The following is a 17,982-nucleotide window of genomic DNA, read 5'->3' as shown; positions in this document are numbered from 1 at the left end:
TTGGAGAGTACCGTATTAGATAGCATGGACAGAAGAATTGCACTGTTCTCAGTGATGAGAGGGAATTGATACGGAGAATGCAGCTCAATCAATCTCACATCAAGGTCTAGAAAAGAATTTGGATCTTTCGGCACAAGAACAAAGGATAGAACATATAGAAATCAATCCAATAAGAAGGGGGTATCTATATGTCATTAGTAAAACATCTAACATAGTTTTTATGGCATTTGTGCTGATTTTTTGGAAATAATAAGGCTGAACTGAAGACCATTGTTAATCGACTAAACAGCAGTAGCATAATGAGATTTTGGCATTTTGGACTGCTCTCCCCCTTTTCTCGCCCACTGCCACTACCCCTCTTCTTTTGTCCCTCTCCTTCTCGTTCTCTTTTCAAGTTCTGGCCCATGGTGGTACTTCCACGGCCAGCCATCCTCAATTGCTTTTGACCTGTGACTTCATATTTATTCATTTATTAATGACCATTCCCTTCAACATCTGCATGACCAGGATCTGGAGGGGACAAAACGGGTATCAAAGTAAAGAATTGAATGGTGACAGGAGAAAAATGGAAAAAACATACACTCCAAGTCTTATGTTGAAAGCTTCTATTTTGTAAAATTTTCCATTGTTCATCCAGACACATCTAAAGCTAGGTGGATGGCACACTTCAGTTTTGAGAGCATGAAATCCCTTTCTAACTAACAATTTACAACCACTTAGATATAGGAAATTATACAAATGGAAAAGCAGAACGACATGGAATGAAAATTGATGGTGTTAAACGCAATAAACTTTCACAAGTGAGAGTTCCTCAGGGGTCAGCTTCTCCTGCAACTTCATCATCACTAGATCGTGTACTTTGCCCATCGCTGATGTCTTCATCACTGCTCTCTTCAGCAGTGCTGGTGATGCTCTCTTTCTTTGCGTAAAGCTCACAATATTCTGTTCCTTCCATCAATAAGTTCATGAGACATTGAGTAGTAAACATTTTTTGCAGTAGCTTGACAAATTTTTAAATATGCACAACAGCTATCCAACAAACAAATGCAATATAAAATAATATCCAAATTTGAATTACTTTTGCAGTAGTAGTAGAAGTCATTATACGAAAGCATACATCATGCCTTTTTCTTTCAATAAGGAAAAAAGTAAAATTTCAAGTCATTGCCAAGCACAAAACTTCCTAACATGGAAACAATTAAGCTTCTATAATGTTTTATCTGCAGACTGCTTAATGTCTCATACAACATCAATGCGCAAGAAAAATAACTTCTCCTAAACCTTGACAATATTATGAAGTGATGGCTCAGATACATAAAATGAGTTCAACGTGAAAAATCATTAAAGGAAAAAGCTTCACCAATTGGCCATTATCCACAATAACATTGTGAAAGTGAAACAACCCCATCTGTCTGCTGCCAAGTCTCCCCTAAATGCTGCAAAAGAATATTATCAAAAACTTAATTCTTTTTCTTTGAAATGAATATACCATAACCCTGTATTCTACTTATACACTGGATCCAGCTACAACATTTTGTTTTTCCAACTGATTAAATTGCCACCCAGAAAGACATAGTAACTTATAGTTGATTTTATGTCATCTTTGACCCAGCATACTCTGCATCAGAGAAGGCCTCAATTTTCAAGTGACCACTATTTTTAAAGAAAAGACATTTCCCTGATGCTCCCTTGAGATATCTCAATATCCTCTAAGTTGTTTCGAGATGTATCTTCCGTGAGTGTTCCCTAAACTGGCTTACTACACTTACTGCAAAGGATATATTTGGGTACGTACTTGTGGCATATATAAATTTCCCAACCAATCTCCTATACAATGTTTCATCACTCAATTCTATACTTTGATCATCGTATAGATTGATTCCAACTTCCATTGGAGTATCTACTAATTTAGTTCCCAATAATCTACACTCATGCAGCACATCGGTTATATAATTTCTTTGAGATAGCACGGGCCCTTCTTTGCATCCTATCGACGCTGATATACCGGCAAGGGTTTCTCAACAATGGTATTCTACATAGGTCCAAGACAATCATTCATCTGGTAGAGGAATAATTGACTCAGAAACTGGAGAAGAAGATGGTACATCAATGGAAGTAGTAGAGTCAAAGAAGGGAGTATCCTAAAAAAATGTGACAAGTGCGGATACAAATGTTTTTCTAGTAGGTGGATAAAAACACTTGTATCCCTTTTGAGTAAGAGAATACCCAAAAAAGACACTTAATTGCACGAGGAGATAACTTATCTTTGGATGATCTCATAACATGAGTAAAACAAACACATCCAAAAACATGAGGAAAGACTGAGAACAATAGAGCTAAAGGCAACAAAATCTGAATGAGAATTTTACCTTCAAGGATAGATGAAGGCATGTTATAGATCAAGTAACATGCAGTAAATACTGCATCACCCCAAAAATGCTTAGGAACCTTCATATGTAACATCATTGTTAGAGCTACTTGTAGTCGATGATGATTTTTACGCTCTGCAACTCCATTCTGTTGTGGAGTAAACACACATGAGGTTTCATGAAAAATCCCTTGATTTTGACTTAAACTTATGATTCATGAATTCAAAACCATTGTCAGTATACAAAATATGAATAGAAACCGAAAACTGAATCTTTATTTCATTGTAAAAGAGTTTGAATATATCACAAACATCAGATTTCTCTCGAAGGAGATAGACCCAAGTGCACCTATTAAAATCATTAATAAATGAGATAAAGTACCTAAATTCAAACAAACTCGTTACATAACAAGGACCCCAAATATCAGGATGAACAACCTCAAATACTTAATTTGTCTTATTATGTGAGGCTGGAAAGGAACTCTAGTGGTGCTTGCCCAACCGACACGACTCGCACTAAAAGGTAAGATTGGAAGGAATTTTGGAAAAACTTGAATTGGTTTTGTTGGCGAAGGATGACGTAATCATGTAGCAGATGTATGAAGTGCATGTAGTGTATTATCTGGTAAGTGGCTCTCCAAATAATACAAACCACCTCTCTCACGCGCAGAACCATTCGTCCTTTTCGTCGCAAGATCTTGAAATAAACAAAGAGTTGGATAAAACGTTAGAGAACAATTCATAGACTTAGTTAATTGGCTCATTGACAACGGATTTAAGGAAAAATTAGGAACTAGTAAAGCAGACTGAGGAGACAAGAATGATGCAGGGTTAACAGTGCCAACACCATGGACTGAGGAATTAGACCCATTAGCTAAATTTACTTGTTTTATATGTGACGAGTCTTTCATGTTAGAAAACAAAAATGACATACCTAACATGTGAGCAAATTCTATAAAGTATAGAATCCCCAAAAAATTCAAATTCAATATCCTAACACTGCAAATTCCATAGATGTAAGCCCCACTTCGTAAAAATTAAGGTTAGGGCAATGGGACGTGCACAATTAATATATGCTCAAATGAACACTATATATCAAATAGATAGAAGATCTTCCAAGAATAGACCACAACATCAGCATGCAGACTGATGATACAGGCACTGGTCTAGGGATAGGTGATGTGCATCCCAAGATCCCTCAAAACAAATCCCTTTTTAGGGCAATCGAAGCATGAATCATCTTTTAAAGAATGATAGAACCAGTAACCCTAAGGTTATGGCAGAAGAAAAGAAAGAAAAATTGATTTTTTACCAACCAATCACCGAGGAGATCCAAAAAACCTAGATTTTATCAAGACGACTAGATTTAAACGATATTTTTACCAGTAACCCTAAGGTTTTGCACGACCCCCAATGCTATTTATTTAGGTTTAAGTCACAATTTACAGAAATGATAAAAATGCCCCTTTTACATAGAAAACACTTATTCCCTTATAACTCCCATTCTACTCTACCAATGAATATAAAAAATAGTACATAGACTAAATCAAACACGCTGAACAAGATGGGCCTATAATATAAAATATAAAGTCATGTAAAATAACCAACAAATCAAGATGATGGCTTTCCATTTGATGATGGATCATCTGTCAGTACTCAACATTCTAGGGGTTCAAATTGGTTTTTGAGATTTAAATATCTTGTTCCCAGTGATTATTAGTTAAGAATTTACATTTCTGCTAACTAGACCTTAAAATGGTTTTCCTATTAAACAGAACCAGTCAAAAGTACCAGTAAGGATTCCAGCATCAAATTCATCAACTTTAACAACTTCAAAATTATAATAGAGCAACACGGGAAAGACCAAAAGTTGATATGCACCTTTGACTTTTTGTTCATATTGTTGCTTGTCTTTCATCATCAATGAAGCTGCATCACGATTCAATGGATGTGTGGGATTGGGGTAAAGTAATAGCTGCGGAAGGAACACTTCAAATACATTCAAAAGATCTGCAGCCACATATCCATAAGTCACTTAATAGATCAGCAAAGCTAAGATATGATGTAGACATTCAAACTGTGAGGAATGATGCCCCATCATTTTCACTCAAGTGACTACAGTACAATATACATATATCCCATAACATTACAAGACCAAATTCTTGTTTCAGTCAAAAATTGTCTTAATCAGGACGTGAAAGAACAGAGAGATGGACTCCAAATCTATTCTATTCATGCTTGATTTTCATATCTGTTTTCCTTACACTTTCATTTTTAAACGATAAAATGGAGATAACTGTAGATACAACTGTACTGAATAAAACCGATGGCCGTTTGGTCTAGTGGTATTCTTCTTACATTCAGTGCGTCAGGTCGCGAGTTCGAATCACGCCACGCCTCTCAAAAAAAATTGTACAGAATAAAAATTGATCTAGTCAATATCTTGACCTCTAAACTGTGAAACAGGAGGGTACGGTGCAACCAACATTGATTGGACTTCAGTAGACTTTTTATCCTCTAAACTAAACTATCGAAGGAATCTGAAAAGGAGGAACTACCAAACATTGGGCTCCAGGATTGGTTGATAACATCCAAGCACACAGAACCTGACCTGTAAATCATATTAATTTTAAAATAAGAGAAAGTAGGTGCTCACCTTTAGCAAAATAAAATTACTGAAATTGAACAACAAAAGTAAAAGCTTACGATTCAGAAACATTAGGGTGGAATATTTTATTTAAAAAGCCAATAGAAGGGGACTTGTACGGGTAAGCATCAGGCAGCTTTACTCGAACTTTCCACACCCCACCCTCATAAACGCCTGCAAAAAAAAAAAGAAAAAACTGAGATTGTAAAAAGTTAACATGGCAGAATCTCCAATAACTATAGGAGAGGAAAATATTGAGAGAACTAGTTCATCCACAAGTAGGGCCATGGTCTGAGGTTGACTGAGACCGCCTGCCCCTTGGACCCATGACAAGCAGCACTGACTTGAACCCAAATAATCCCACCAACCCTAAAATGATGAAGCAAAATTTTCTTTTCTTATTATCCAATTCCATTAAGTGCACTGGAGTTTAAGTGCCACCAGAACACCTTGTTAATCCTAAAATTTTCTGCTTTTCTGGTAAGTCCAGGCAGCCATCGCTTGGAAAAAATGATAAAATAATTAAAAAATTAAGCAGGAAAGTAAGGGTGAAAATTTTATACTTTCTTTTGGGCCGTGAAATTCCACATTGAATTCATTTATACCATCATTGACAGGCTCCACAGCATAATCGTTCATCATCCTTAAAGAACAGCAGACCAGTTCAGAAGTTAATCATCCTTTAAAAAGCTGAAAAGCCCTACTGACAACTCTCTCTCTCTCTCTCCCTCTCTCTCTAAATCTAACAACACAACTGACTTACAGCTTCATGACATCCATATCTCTCCTCTTTCTTGGGGAAGACATCTCCTTCCTATAACAGTGAGGCAAGGTACAATATTCAGCAGATGCAAGATTTCAGTTTTCAGAAAAAAAATAGTGGATGCAATGAAGTGTAAGGACTCAATTTATCAACTCAACAGTCATTTCAAATTATGACATGCATTGCCATGGACCTGCTAAAGACAGTGCATGTAAAACTTAATCAGCTCCATTCCCCAGAAAGCATATCTTCTTTATTATGAATATAAACTGTATTGCCCAATTCTTTCACTTTGTGCATCTCCCCGCCCCCTGATCAATCATCATGTAAGACAGATAATCCATTACTGTGTTCAATAACACGTAAGAACTAGCTAAGCATTTGGAACCACCTTGAGAGATCATAAAAACATAGTAAAAGCCATACATGAAGGTGAAACCCCGCAAAAGAACCTGAAAATACTTAACGCGTTCAACATTTCAAAATAAAAAATAAAAAAAGAACCCTAAAAAGATTACTTGTTTAAGAAAAAGGAAAAAGAAAAAAGAAAACAAGCTTTCAAGACAAATAAAAATAACTAGCAAAAGCAGCATGCACAGAAGATCAAAAAGAGAAAAACTAACTATAGTAGCCTAAGACATTTAAACAACTTGTAAAAGACATCAAAATCAAAACATATTTGACAATATATTCCTGCTCCATAACAAAATTTCTATGACAGCAAGCAAACTCTCGAGAAGAAATATAAAATTTACAAGAAAATCAACATCCAGTCAGCAATTGTAAAAATAAAGACAAAAATCAAGTCCATCTTGCATCTCATAAAAAAGCAGTAATATGTTTTTTCTTTTAGTAATATGTGATGTAATGACATCTCACATCCTTTTTTTGTGATAGTGGGTGGTGGTTGGGGGGCATGTTAGAGTGATGTTGAAAAGTGGCTCCTAATTACTCCTTTTCAGCCTTTATCATTTCATGTGAACTGTCTACAAAGGCAAATTATTTGTAGGGAAATCCATATTGTCAGTCGTAGGCAAAGATGGATCCACATTCACCCAGATTGATGTAAGAATAATGCGGTAGTACCAACTATGAAGTTATAAGAAAAATAGAAACTAGGTGTTGGCAAAGCTCTGCGTATTGGAAAATCAGTTTCACTTTCCAAGCAGACATACTAATTGCTACAACTTTCTACTTAATAACTTATAGAACAATGAAGGAATAAAATAATTAATCATATGTAAGTCTTATAGGACACCAGTACTTGATCTAGTGGGTGAAGATCCTACAAGATAAAATGAGGTGGGGACACCAGTATGCCCATCTAGCCCCAGATGACCCATCAATTATGGTTGAAATTATTTTTAAAATTATTATTATTTTTATTTTTTTTAGTTTATCTTTCTTGATTTTACTGGATTTGATCAAATAATGATCATATATGTTTTGAATTTTAAATTCTAAATTTAATTTTAGTTTATCTGTTCTGATTTTATTAGATTTGATCAGATAGTGATCTTATCTATTTTGAATTTTAAATTTAATTATTTATAGGTTGTAACAGGATGTTGAAAGTAGCTTCGAAGATGAATAAATAAAATCAAATCTCTCCTTCTCTCCCTCCCCTTTCTTCTTCCCCTTCTTCTTCTTTCTTCTCTATTCTTCTTCTTCTAAATTATTCTTCTCAATTCTCCTATCTCTCATTCCAAATTCTCCTTTCTTCCTCTCTACTATCTTCCTTTCCCCATCTAATTCCAATAGTTAATCGACATTCACATAAGTCAATTAAAATTCGCGCCTCGTCCTACATCAAAATGCATCATCAAATGAAGCTAAACCAATGGATGGGCATGCAAGTGGATTTCTAGTAATTATAGTGCTACAGCACAAATTAACTCTAAGCTCATACCTTCTTGCACATACAATTGATAGTTAACTGCCACCATCAACAATCCCTTGTAAAGATTTGTTAATAGAAACAATATAGAGCTAGTTGACAGATCTAAAGACAGAGTCAACGGAACACCACAAATATGGAGGCATAGTTTGTTCTACCTCATTAAATGTTTGGAAGAACCATAATCTCCTTATCCCACTTCTGAGAGGTCCTCATCTAATTTGAACTCTTCTTCTTTATCTTTGAGTAAGTATGAAGGACTTTCTTATCTTTGTATGATCCTCGTCTATTTGAACTCTTCTTCTTCATCTTTGAGTATGTTAATTTGGACGCCCAAATATGAAGTAATTTCTTATCTTTTCTAGGACCACTCCTGCAAAGGATAGATGACTCCTGTATTGAACAGATCACTTCCTTCCCCTGCCATTGTTTTGTACCCCTCACTCGAGGGGAAAAGAAGGTGCTATTTGGACGACCTAGACATTGTTGCACCCATGGGGAGAGAGAAGGGAAAATGCTGTACATGCATGATACATACATATATAGTCCAAGTGCTTCTTCAGTTTCTTCCTCTGCCAGCTTGAACCCAAGTCCAACCAAAATTATTGGCACCCAACTTTGTCTCTCTTCAAAAAGTCGTGTTATTTGCATAATTACCACTTTCTCCACCATACTTACAACAATTCCATAATCTCTTTTATATAATTAAAAAACAATAAAAAGTCAAAAAATCTAATGAACGATAGGAAATAAAAAATATGAAGAAATAGAAGAAGTAAAATTTAACCATTAAACCAACATCCCATGGCTAAAATTAGAAACTGAGTGCAAATAAATAGCATGGGTCTATAATCCTTTCTCATATGTGAATGAATATGCGCATGCATCATAGAATAAACGTTTTAGAAGAGTTAAGTGAAGATTGGTGAATAGAATTTTTTTATAGAAGCATGAAGAAAAAGGGTGGGGCCAAAAATTTTCAAATGGCTATTAGACGAACGATGCTTTAAGGTGTACGAGATAGCAAAGAAGCAACACTTACAGAAGATGACCACAAAAACGAGAATGTCAGTGCAGATGTGTGGAGAAAATAGGGCACTATAACAGAAAAGTACATACTCAAGGACATTGGAGAGGCAAAAGTATATGTGACACCAAGAAAGCAATTTGAGATGGCTTGCACATACTCGAGAATGGGAATGAAAAGAGTCATATGATTATCAGTTGAGTGACCATCAAGAAAAGGGGGAAGACCAACAATGATACGAATAGACTTGAAGAGGGATCACTAAGGGTCAAGTTACCCTGAAGACATCAGCATGTCAGAGAATAATTCATGTAGTAACACCCAAAATAGCAGGGATAAAGCTTTGATGATGACTAGTCCTGACATTAATACATAAGTAGTAGATAGACACATGGATAAATGTACATGTGAGAAGCGAGTGATTGAGTGAGCAGCAGCATCTTTTTGTTAAACTGGAATTTAGAACTTGGCCTTGAAGTACAAGATGTAACTTCAGAAATTCAGAAAACTACAAGACTATAGAGCTCATATTTCAAGAACTACCGTGTTCCTAAAGAACAGAAGTGTTTTTTTTTAAATGATGACAAGCTTTATTAAATACAGGTAAAACACTAATAACATGATACAAAAGGGTCAGGGACCCAAAATTACAACGGGAAGGAGTTTACCAGAGCGAGGTGCTCATGGTGAACAGAAGTTTTCATCATTTAATTTGTCTGGATTCCCTATAAGATTTAAATACATGAAGAATAAAAGATACCCTCATCTAATTCACCATTATTGTTATTGAGATACATTTTAGAAATCCTCCTTCTCCTACTACTCACTGCTGTTGTTACTGAGAGACACTTCACTGCACCATTCTTCATTTGTTAAAACTTTATGGCGAATCCAGACAAACGGAATATTACAGACTTCTGCACTCTAGGAACAGCGGAAGACTTGAAACACGAGCACTATACAGTAAAATCTTTCTTGTAATTTTCTGAGTTTCTCAAGCTAAACCTACTACTTCGAGGCCAAGATTACATAAATTATATAGTAATAATAATAATAATAATAATAAGATGTATCCACTTCATCAAGGTTGTCTAGAGGAGGATGAAAAGCGCATAGTTTGATCAGTTACCTAATCCAAATACGAAGACCTACTGGTATAATGGATAAGGACAACCTTCAAAGTTATGGCCAAGCCAAACCATAAACGAATTCCCAACTCATCCAGACACAAATGAAGACGTCTTCACAAACCGCCACTCCAGATTTTCACAAGCTAAACTAAACCAATGAGACATCAAACAAGATCCAAACATGAAATGCCAATGATTTGTTCAAGAACCAAATATTCAACGTAAGCCCATCCAAATTCAAAAAAAAAAAAAAAAACAGAAAAGAAGGGAGGAAGAACCTTTTTGCAAAATCGCGCCCTGAAGCCAATAATCCAAGTCGTCGAATGAGGAAACGAACCTGAAAAATCGAGTTGTTGGACTACATCATCAAGGAGAAAGAAAGAGAAGGGAGAAAGAAGATGACGGATCCAGCGGCAGAGATCCGGCACGATAGATAAATAGAAATAGGAGTTACCGCAAAGAACGGGGTCCTCGGAAGTGATTGGGATATAGGAATTAATAGAGGCGAGTTGCTGCCGGATGGAATCGTCGAATACCAGAGCTGAGAATGTGGATTCGCGGATGGAGGAAGTCTGAGATTGGAAGAACTCTATTTTGTTCGAGCGACGTCTGTATATATCCATGTGTATTGGCCGATTAAGTAAAGCGACATTCTTTTGAGAACGAATAATGCATGCAGACCGCAGTACTGCATAGTGCATACAGCTCTAGCCTGGGGACCTATTTAATTAAATATTGGTAACTGGTTACAGATGCCTATCAGATTTCTTTCATTTGTGTATCTTGGCTATTTTATAATCACGTGTGACCTGCATGTGACCTGCACGAATGGACTTGAGGGTGTAACGCACGTAACAGGAATTGGCATCAAAATGGAAATGCCCCATTCACTCCAAAAACGTGGCGAACTGAGTGCCATTTGGTAATTTCATGCTTGGCAAGAATCGTGAATGTACTCACAGTAAATCGATAGGTTATAAAGAAGAAATTGCATTTTTTTACTAGAATATGGCGACATTTTTTAGTGACTTCTATCTTATAAATGGACCTTCCCAACTTTTAGGTTTGAAACGGGCAGATACTAAGAGCCATTGATAAAGGTTGGCAACAATAAATAAACAAAATAGCATTAAATGTTTAAAAATATTATTAGTTTCTAAATAAATATATTATTGAGAATGATAAAAGTCTTATTACAAAAATTGATCTTTTGAAATTATTGGGTTTGGTGGAATCAAAGCTAATCGGGATATTAGTCTTACATGTATTAGTGAAAATAAATATGTTAAACTTATTAATTGGGACTAGTCATTTTGGGATAAGCCTTAGACTCAACTTTAAATGGTAAATGTTCCATTAATATGTCCTACGTATTAATCAAATGACCTAAAAATAATCAAACTCAACGTACCAAACTTCGAACCGACAGGAGATGTTGAACCTGTTTATTATAAATGTCGAGAAAATAAACTTTTTAACTAACTTTGTTTTGTTGGGTTTAGACAAGAACAATTACTTTACTCATAAAGAAAATAAACAACGTGATTCTGGATCCAAATGGCACCGAGGGAGGTTTTTTGTAACTCGAAGACAAATCATTATGCTCACTTCTAATCATTTTCTTTTAATACTACTTTAGTTTCTCGTTTCTCATTGTTTTCTGAGGTCCTACCGTTGAGCAAAGATGTAATTAAATTGCGGCTGGCTTTTCTCTACATTGAATCACTAAAATCTCACGCCATAGCTTAAAAGACGATCTCTGTTTGTGTCAAAACTTTATTAACGTGCGCTTGTAGATGACATCAAGCAAGATCAACTGAACCTCTACGGGATTCAGGGAAGCTATGGGGTCGATGATGAGGTATTGCGGGGATGAGAAGGTCAACGAAGGGTAAGTTTTTGCGAAAGCATAAGGCGACCTTGGTTGATCAAGGGAGTCGTAGTACTTCTCTAGTGTTCCAGCACAATCTAGTGGTTTATTGAGAATTCTGAACTTCATTCCATCTGTGCCAGTTCGATCACTTTGAAGTTGGGTCCAAGTTCTATCCCAAAGAAACGTTTTTTCCAACTAATAAACTCAATATATTTATTTTTATTAATCCATGTAAAACTATTTCTTAACACTCACCCTCACATGTAGGTTCTTTGTGCTATTATATATGGATAATTGGGGTGGAGGCCCACAACGCAATGAGTAGTACGTGGAGAATTTTCACATACAAGGAGCTGCATATTGCAACAAATGGTTTCAGTGAGGATAACAAGCTTTGAGGAGGGTTTGGAACTGTGTATTGTAGCAAAACAAGGGCTGCAAGTGAGTTGGTCTAATTTTTTACTTACACGTGGTTTTATTCATTTTAGTGTTCTTTAAGCTGCAGCAGATAATATATCCATGTCAATACTTTTATCCAAATTAACTGTCACTTCGGTTATGAGTGCAAATCGTCGTGAAGAAGCTGAAGGCCATGAGTTCAAAAGCTGAGATGGAATTTGCAGTTGAAATCGAAGTTCTGGGGAGGGTCTGTCACAAGAATCTCCTCGGTTTGAGAGGATACTGTGCCGAAGCAGACCAAAGACTCATTGTGTACGACTATATGCTCAACCTTAGTTTGCTTTCCCACCTGGCCAATTTGCCAGTGAAAAGCAACTGGATTGGAAAAAGAGAATGAGAATTGCTCTCGGCTCTGCACAAGGTCTAATGTAAGCTCCACTCTCATCTTCTAATAGTATTGTACAGAATCACATCGGAGCAACTGACAAATTGAGTAGAAAAAGGCAAATCTTATATATAGAAAACTCATCAATTAATGGCAGAAAGCCAATACATGATCAACTGATTAACCCCAATTAACATATCTTTTCTCTTTCAGGTACTTGCATCATGAGGTGACACGCCACATAATCCACAGAGATGTCAAGACAAGCAATGTTCTCCTCGATTCAGACTTTGAACCACTGGTCGACAATTTTGGATTCGCCAAGTTGATCCCCGACTGTGTCAGCCACATGACGACTCGAACCTGTTAGGAAAGCAACCTCACGGATCTTATACAAGGACTGGCCTGATCAATACAAACAAATATTTCAACAGTAAGGTTTTCAGAAAACTGAGTGATCTATGAATTTTCAACAACCGTAGAAGTTTGCATGAGACAAATCTTTTGGAAAATAAACAAAAAGATACTACTCATGGACTCGACCTGTCGTGACAAAACTGGAAGAGGAGCGTTAGGAAGATAGTTTAAAACTAACCATGTAAAAAAACATAAAAAGTAAAAGTATTTTTATGATTCTTTCATGATCAGTGACAGATTTTTGGGCCCTTACCAGTAAAACTAAACATGTAAAACAAAAATAAAAACTGAAGTATTTTTATGATTCTTTCATGATCAGTGACAAATTTTTGGGCTCTTACCAATAGCCTCTTCTGGCCTGATCACAGGTTTCCAAAAACGATTCCTTGTCAACATCTACAAGTAAATTCATTAATAAGATGATCATGTCCCTTTCTTCTGGCCCGGTTGCATCAACTTGGAAAAGTCATTCGCGCAGAGTTACGCCCCCTAAGCTAAATTGATTAATCGCAAGGAAGCTACAAGGAAGAAGACCTCCGTTGAATCATGATGATTAATGTGCGCTGTTATCTTTTTCGGGAGCAATGCTCCATCTCTCTGGTCCAACATTGTTGCAGACGCTCGCTGAATGAAGGTAGAGCAGAAGCTTCGTTCGTTCTCGATCTTCTGCTTAGTGCTTATTGGCATCTCCATCGCATGTGGAGACCGAACCGGGAATGGGCATGTGGATGTCCACGTTGGAGTGATTTTGGACCTTGAATTACTTGATGGAGTTGTGAATAACAGCTCCATTTCCATGGCTGTCGAGGACTTTTATACGACTACCGGCAGGGATTATCGGACTCGTATTATACTTCATTATCAGAATTCCGAAGGAAGTGTCGTCAAAGCCGCTTCTGCAGGTATGATACAGCTCTTTTAGAGTCTTCAGAAATTTTAGAAGAGATAGGAATATTAGCCTATCATGAATTTCAATGCTCAAATGGAAGGATCAGTGGTCCGCTCCATTCATTGAATAAAAGTTAAACGGAAACCAAAATCTTACCTCCCTCCGTTCGATCAAATTCAGTTAAATTTATAGGAGTTCTTTGCTTCTGTTTGGGTCTTCCGCTCTCTCATCACTCTCAGTGATGGTGTAAGCTGAAGGATTGTATCAGTAAACCAGATTAGTGACCAAACCTCTATTTATAAGTCAAGCTCCCATAAAACTTATCGGCTTCTGTAACTGCCGATGGGAGAACGTGGGTCATAAATTTCCATGGATGTAGAGACATGGGTTCATAACCTTCGCACTACGTTCTCTATGAAAGACGTTGGCCTATCGGTACCGAAACTGAAAAGACTTTCCACCAACTACTGCTTTCAAACTGAAAAGAAGCAGCAGTTAAAAAAGAATCCATCTGCCGTCCAAAGAACAAAAGATGGGAAGAAATTTAAGGGTAATCCTAACGCTTACCGTGTATTTCTGGAACATTTCTCACTTTTTAACAGACATTCGTTAAAGATTCCTGTGATGAATTTAGTGAAAATAAGTGGCTTGATCAGTTCCTTCATTTTGCAGGCTTGCTGCTCTTGAAAACAGTTGGTGTGGAAGCCATCATTGGGCCTCAAACATCAGAAGAGGCAGATTTCCTGGCGCACATGGGAAACGAAGCTCATGTTCCCATCATCTCCTTCTCTGTCGTCAACTCTCTGATATCACCATCCCGAACGCCTTACTTCATCCGTATGGCACAGAATGACTCTGCTCAGGCGAGGCCTATTGCATCAATTCTTAAAGCATTTGGCTGGAAAGAATTGATCCTCGTCCATGACGATAGCTACAGTGGAAATGGCCTAATACCTTACCTCACTGATGCCATCCAAGAAGTTGGTACAGGCATCTTTCGCAGGATCCCGCTCCCACCAACGGCTGATGAGGCCTCGATTCGTCAAATTATGCGAGAATTATCCGATCTGCCCGTCAGGGTTTTCATCGTTCACTTGCCGGTTTCGCTCGGTGGAAGCTTTTTCCGGCTAGCAAACGAGGCAGGGATGATGGTAGATGGGTATGCATGGATCATAACGTCCAGACTAGCCAATCTTGTCAAATCCATGGATCCTTCTGTGGTGAACTCCATGGAAGGTGTTCTTGGAATCAAAACACATGTGCCAAAATCCCTACTTCTGGACAATTTTCGACAACGGTGGAAACGTAAATTCGAAAAGGAACATCCCGAGGCAGATGTATCCGACATTGATGTATATGCGTTATGGGCTTATGATGCAACGTGGGCAATCGCACTGGCAGCTGAAAAAGCTTTCTCCCCCGGAGTCCCGCCGATTATTCACCCCAATCCCCAAGCAGAAGCAAATTCGAAGAAATTAATGAGCATGGAAGTGTCCTCAGTTGGGCCGAAACTTCTACAGGCCCTCTTGGCCACGCGCTTCAATGGCTTGAGCGGGGTGATTAGCTTAGCAGAAGGGCAGTTGAACTCTTTCAACACCTTTGAGATTATAAATGTGGTAAACGACGGTGCCGGACGGAAGGTCGGTTACTGGACACCAGGCTATGGTCTCAGTCGCGTTCTGAGCATCGAGAAGAACTACTCTACCAACGCTGAAGATCTCGCCAGCATTATATGGCCTGGCGGAAACACTATAGTTCCGAAATCTCCTTACGCTACGAATGTCACAATCTTGAGGGTTGGCGTCCCTGTTAAAACTGGATACAACGAGTTCGTGAAGGTGGAATGGGACCCTAAACAGAAATGTTATGTCACCAAAGGTTACGTCGTTGATATTTTCCGTACCGTCATGGAGACTATACCGTATGTGCAACTGGATTTTCAACCGTATCATAATGTTCACGTCAATGAATTAGGCTACTACGACGAATTGATTTATCAGGTGTTCCTCAAGGTGGGGGAGTATAATTGTCTGAAACCATCCATTTATTTATTTATTTTGAATCTGGTATTTGCTTTTCGAGCAGCCTGGTGTATGTATAATTCCCCCCTTGCAATCGATTTTGATTAACTTGTTTTGTCGATCTCGTGGAAGCGCAGAGGTACGACGTGGTGGTAGGTGATACAACTATCATACCAAACAGATCAAATTATGTGGATTTCAGCCAGCCGTTCACAGACTCCGGGATTTCCATGATCGTTCCAGTTGTGGACGCCGATGCTACCAAGAAAATTTGGTGGTTCTTGGCTCCACTTTCAATGGAGTTGTGGTTTGCTAGCGCAGGAATGTCAGTGGTCAAGGGAGTTCTTATATGGTTTTTCGAGCGTTCAACGAACGAGGAATTCCAAGGGACGAAACCAGAACAAGTTGGAAAAATCCTCTATTTTTCCTTTACCATCTTCGTATTTGCGAATAGTAAGTAGCCATTAAATTTTTTGTCGTTAAATATTTCTTGTACTTCCTGAGGCTCTTCTTCCCTTTCGCTTCGTGATTATGATAGTTAATTTATGAATGGATCATGACTGTAAGAGAGAAGTTAATTAGTACCGTGGGTGCAGGAGAGAAGTTGAATACCAACCACGCGAGATTCGTCAGCAGCTTGTGGACTTTTGTCATCTTCGTTCTTGTGACAAGTTATAGCGCCAATTTGACCTCCATTGTGACAGTGGAGAGGCTTCGACCAAAGGTGACTGATCTTCAAACTCTTATTAAGAACAAAGAGAACATTGGATACCAGAATGGATCCCTTGTGCTGGAGTTCCTGAAGGAGCAAGGCGTAGACGAATCAAATATCATAGCTTACCCTTCAGTTGAAGAATACGCAAAGGCCCTCGAACTGGGAAGCCCCTACGGTGGAGTTTCTGCGATAGTGGATGAGATCCCTTACGTCAAAGTCTTTCTCAAAAAGTACTGCAATTACACCATGGCCGGAAAGACTTATCCACAGGGATTTCGAGGCTTCGCATTTGTAACCTTCTGTCCCAGTGGCTCTGTAATTGTCCAAATTAATGACTCTCTGATTGCTGCAATCTCACTTGCGTCTTCTGCTGATTTCCAGGCGTTCTCATTAGGTTCTCCCCTGGTCTCCGACGTTTCGAGAGCCCTTCTTCAGTTTAAGCAGTATCGGATGAACGAAATAGAGACTAAATGGTTTGGAAACATGACTTGTCCAGTCCCAACAGATATCAACTACGAACTCTCCCTCAGTAGCTTCCGTTTCATCTACCTCACCACCATATCTATCTCAGCAGTGACAGTCGTTTTGTACTTGGTCAACATCTCATACGAGGAACGAAAGAGAGCAAGGATCGCCGCCGAAGTCGAACTAGTTGAGCCTGCAGACGATTCTGTAAGTGACGACGAGAGGTCGGATGATGATCAAGTTCAGGTAATCGATGAAACCATTAATACCGATAATGGTGAAGATGAGGCTGGTGCGGTTGGAGAATGTCGGAGCTATCAAACTGGACCAAGCAGCCTTGCAGGCTCCGCGTCTCCCTCTGCTGAGGTAGGAACCGAAGAATCTGAACTTCAAGTTAGCAAGTGGAGGTGATTGGATATGAAGGACACTAGAGGCTGATGATTTTTAAGGTTTCTTTTGCTTATTGCTGCGGATATTTATAGGCGATGATTAAGATAAAAAAATTTGTGTCCATCTTGGCCGTGTAGACATCACCAGGAGCAGCGTGTAGATCCTCTGAGCAGATTCTTTTATGCTCTACGACACTTTTAAATAAACTATTTCAGCAATGGTCACAACAGTTGTTACGAACAATATAGAGGGTTTTATGAAGTCTGAAAGTGGCCTCTCAAATCACAAAGTATACGAATTTAATGCCTTAACAGAGGTTCTCGCGAATGATTTTATTCTACAACAGAGAATGACTTTTGATTCTAAGGAGAATTCCTTCGAGCAATTAAAAGATTTTACACGATGACAAGAAGTGAGAATGAGAAACTTATGCAGATGCAGGTGAGAATATCTGATGCGGGTACATATTCGGATCCTCGGTAAATAGTCAGATCCTTAGTTGGATCTTTAGTCGGATCCTTGTATTGAACCCGGGTTGGACCATAAATTGTAGGGTTAGGGTTTGTTTTATTTTGAGCTGCAGCCCGGGCTTGTCG

General features: G+C 38.2%; 2 protein-coding genes across 5 annotated transcripts; one reads left to right on the top strand and one right to left on the bottom strand.

Annotated features, from left to right (window-relative positions):
- Positions 1–671: 671 nt before the first annotated feature.
- LOC137945793 (ubiquitin-conjugating enzyme E2-23 kDa-like) lies at positions 672–10,460 on the bottom strand. 4 transcript variants are annotated; one of them, XM_068791819.1, is made up of 9 exons: positions 10,287–10,460; positions 10,111–10,169; positions 5,972–6,089; positions 5,779–5,829; positions 5,579–5,658; positions 5,075–5,189; positions 4,927–4,979; positions 4,250–4,378; positions 672–942 (listed from the first exon to the last, which is right to left on the bottom strand). In XM_068791819.1, the coding sequence occupies exons 4-9, from the start codon at positions 5,820–5,822 to the stop codon at positions 812–814; spliced, it is 552 nt and encodes a 183-aa protein (XP_068647920.1). In that variant the 5' UTR covers positions 5,823–5,829; positions 5,972–6,089; positions 10,111–10,169; positions 10,287–10,460; the 3' UTR covers positions 672–811. The 4 variants fall into 4 exon arrangements, with proteins under 4 accessions (XP_068647920.1, XP_068647919.1, XP_068647922.1 ...); XM_068791820.1 differs by lacking the exon at positions 5,972–6,089 and adding an exon at positions 1,361–1,436 and having other exon boundaries at positions 860–942; XM_068791818.1 differs by lacking the exon at positions 5,972–6,089.
- A 1,837-nt stretch (positions 10,461–12,297) lies between these two features.
- On the top strand, positions 12,298–17,407 carry LOC137946776 (glutamate receptor 2.1-like). The gene is made up of 7 exons (XM_068793081.1): positions 12,298–12,351; positions 12,441–12,532; positions 12,703–12,829; positions 13,541–13,808; positions 14,468–15,807; positions 15,954–16,269; positions 16,413–17,407. Exons 1-7 carry the CDS (start codon positions 12,298–12,300, stop codon positions 17,405–17,407), a joined length of 3,192 nt encoding a protein of 1,063 aa, XP_068649182.1.
- Positions 17,408–17,982: the final 575 nt, after the last annotated feature.

This window comes from Aristolochia californica, unplaced genomic scaffold (genome assembly GCF_029961685.1).
Source record: "Aristolochia californica isolate CCGP_79_NKW_82.1479 unplaced genomic scaffold, dmAriCali1.0.hap1 SCAF_12, whole genome shotgun sequence".
In the NCBI taxonomy this organism is placed as follows: Eukaryota; Viridiplantae; Streptophyta; class Magnoliopsida; order Piperales; family Aristolochiaceae; genus Aristolochia; species Aristolochia californica.
This window is presented reverse-complemented; position numbering and strand designations above follow the sequence as displayed.

Coding starts and splice junctions, on each gene's coding strand:
- LOC137945793 (XM_068791819.1), bottom strand. CDS start 5,822: ATGTCTTCCCCAAGAAAGAGGAGAGATATGGATGTCATGAAGCT. Junction 4,980..5,074: donor CACCCTAATGTTTCTGAATC/GTAAGCTTTTAC, acceptor TATGATTTACAG/GTCAGGTTCTGTGTGCTTGG. Junction 943..4,249: donor ATATGAACAAAAAGTCAAAG/GTGCATATCAAC, acceptor TGGAAGGAACAG/AATATTGTGAGCTTTACGCA.
- LOC137946776 (XM_068793081.1), top strand. CDS start 12,298: ATGAGTTCAAAAGCTGAGATGGAATTTGCAGTTGAAATCGAAGTTCTG. Junction 15,808..15,953: donor TTTATCAGGTGTTCCTCAAG/GTGGGGGAGTAT, acceptor GTGGAAGCGCAG/AGGTACGACGTGGTGGTAGG. Junction 16,270..16,412: donor CATCTTCGTATTTGCGAATA/GTAAGTAGCCAT, acceptor CCGTGGGTGCAG/GAGAGAAGTTGAATACCAAC.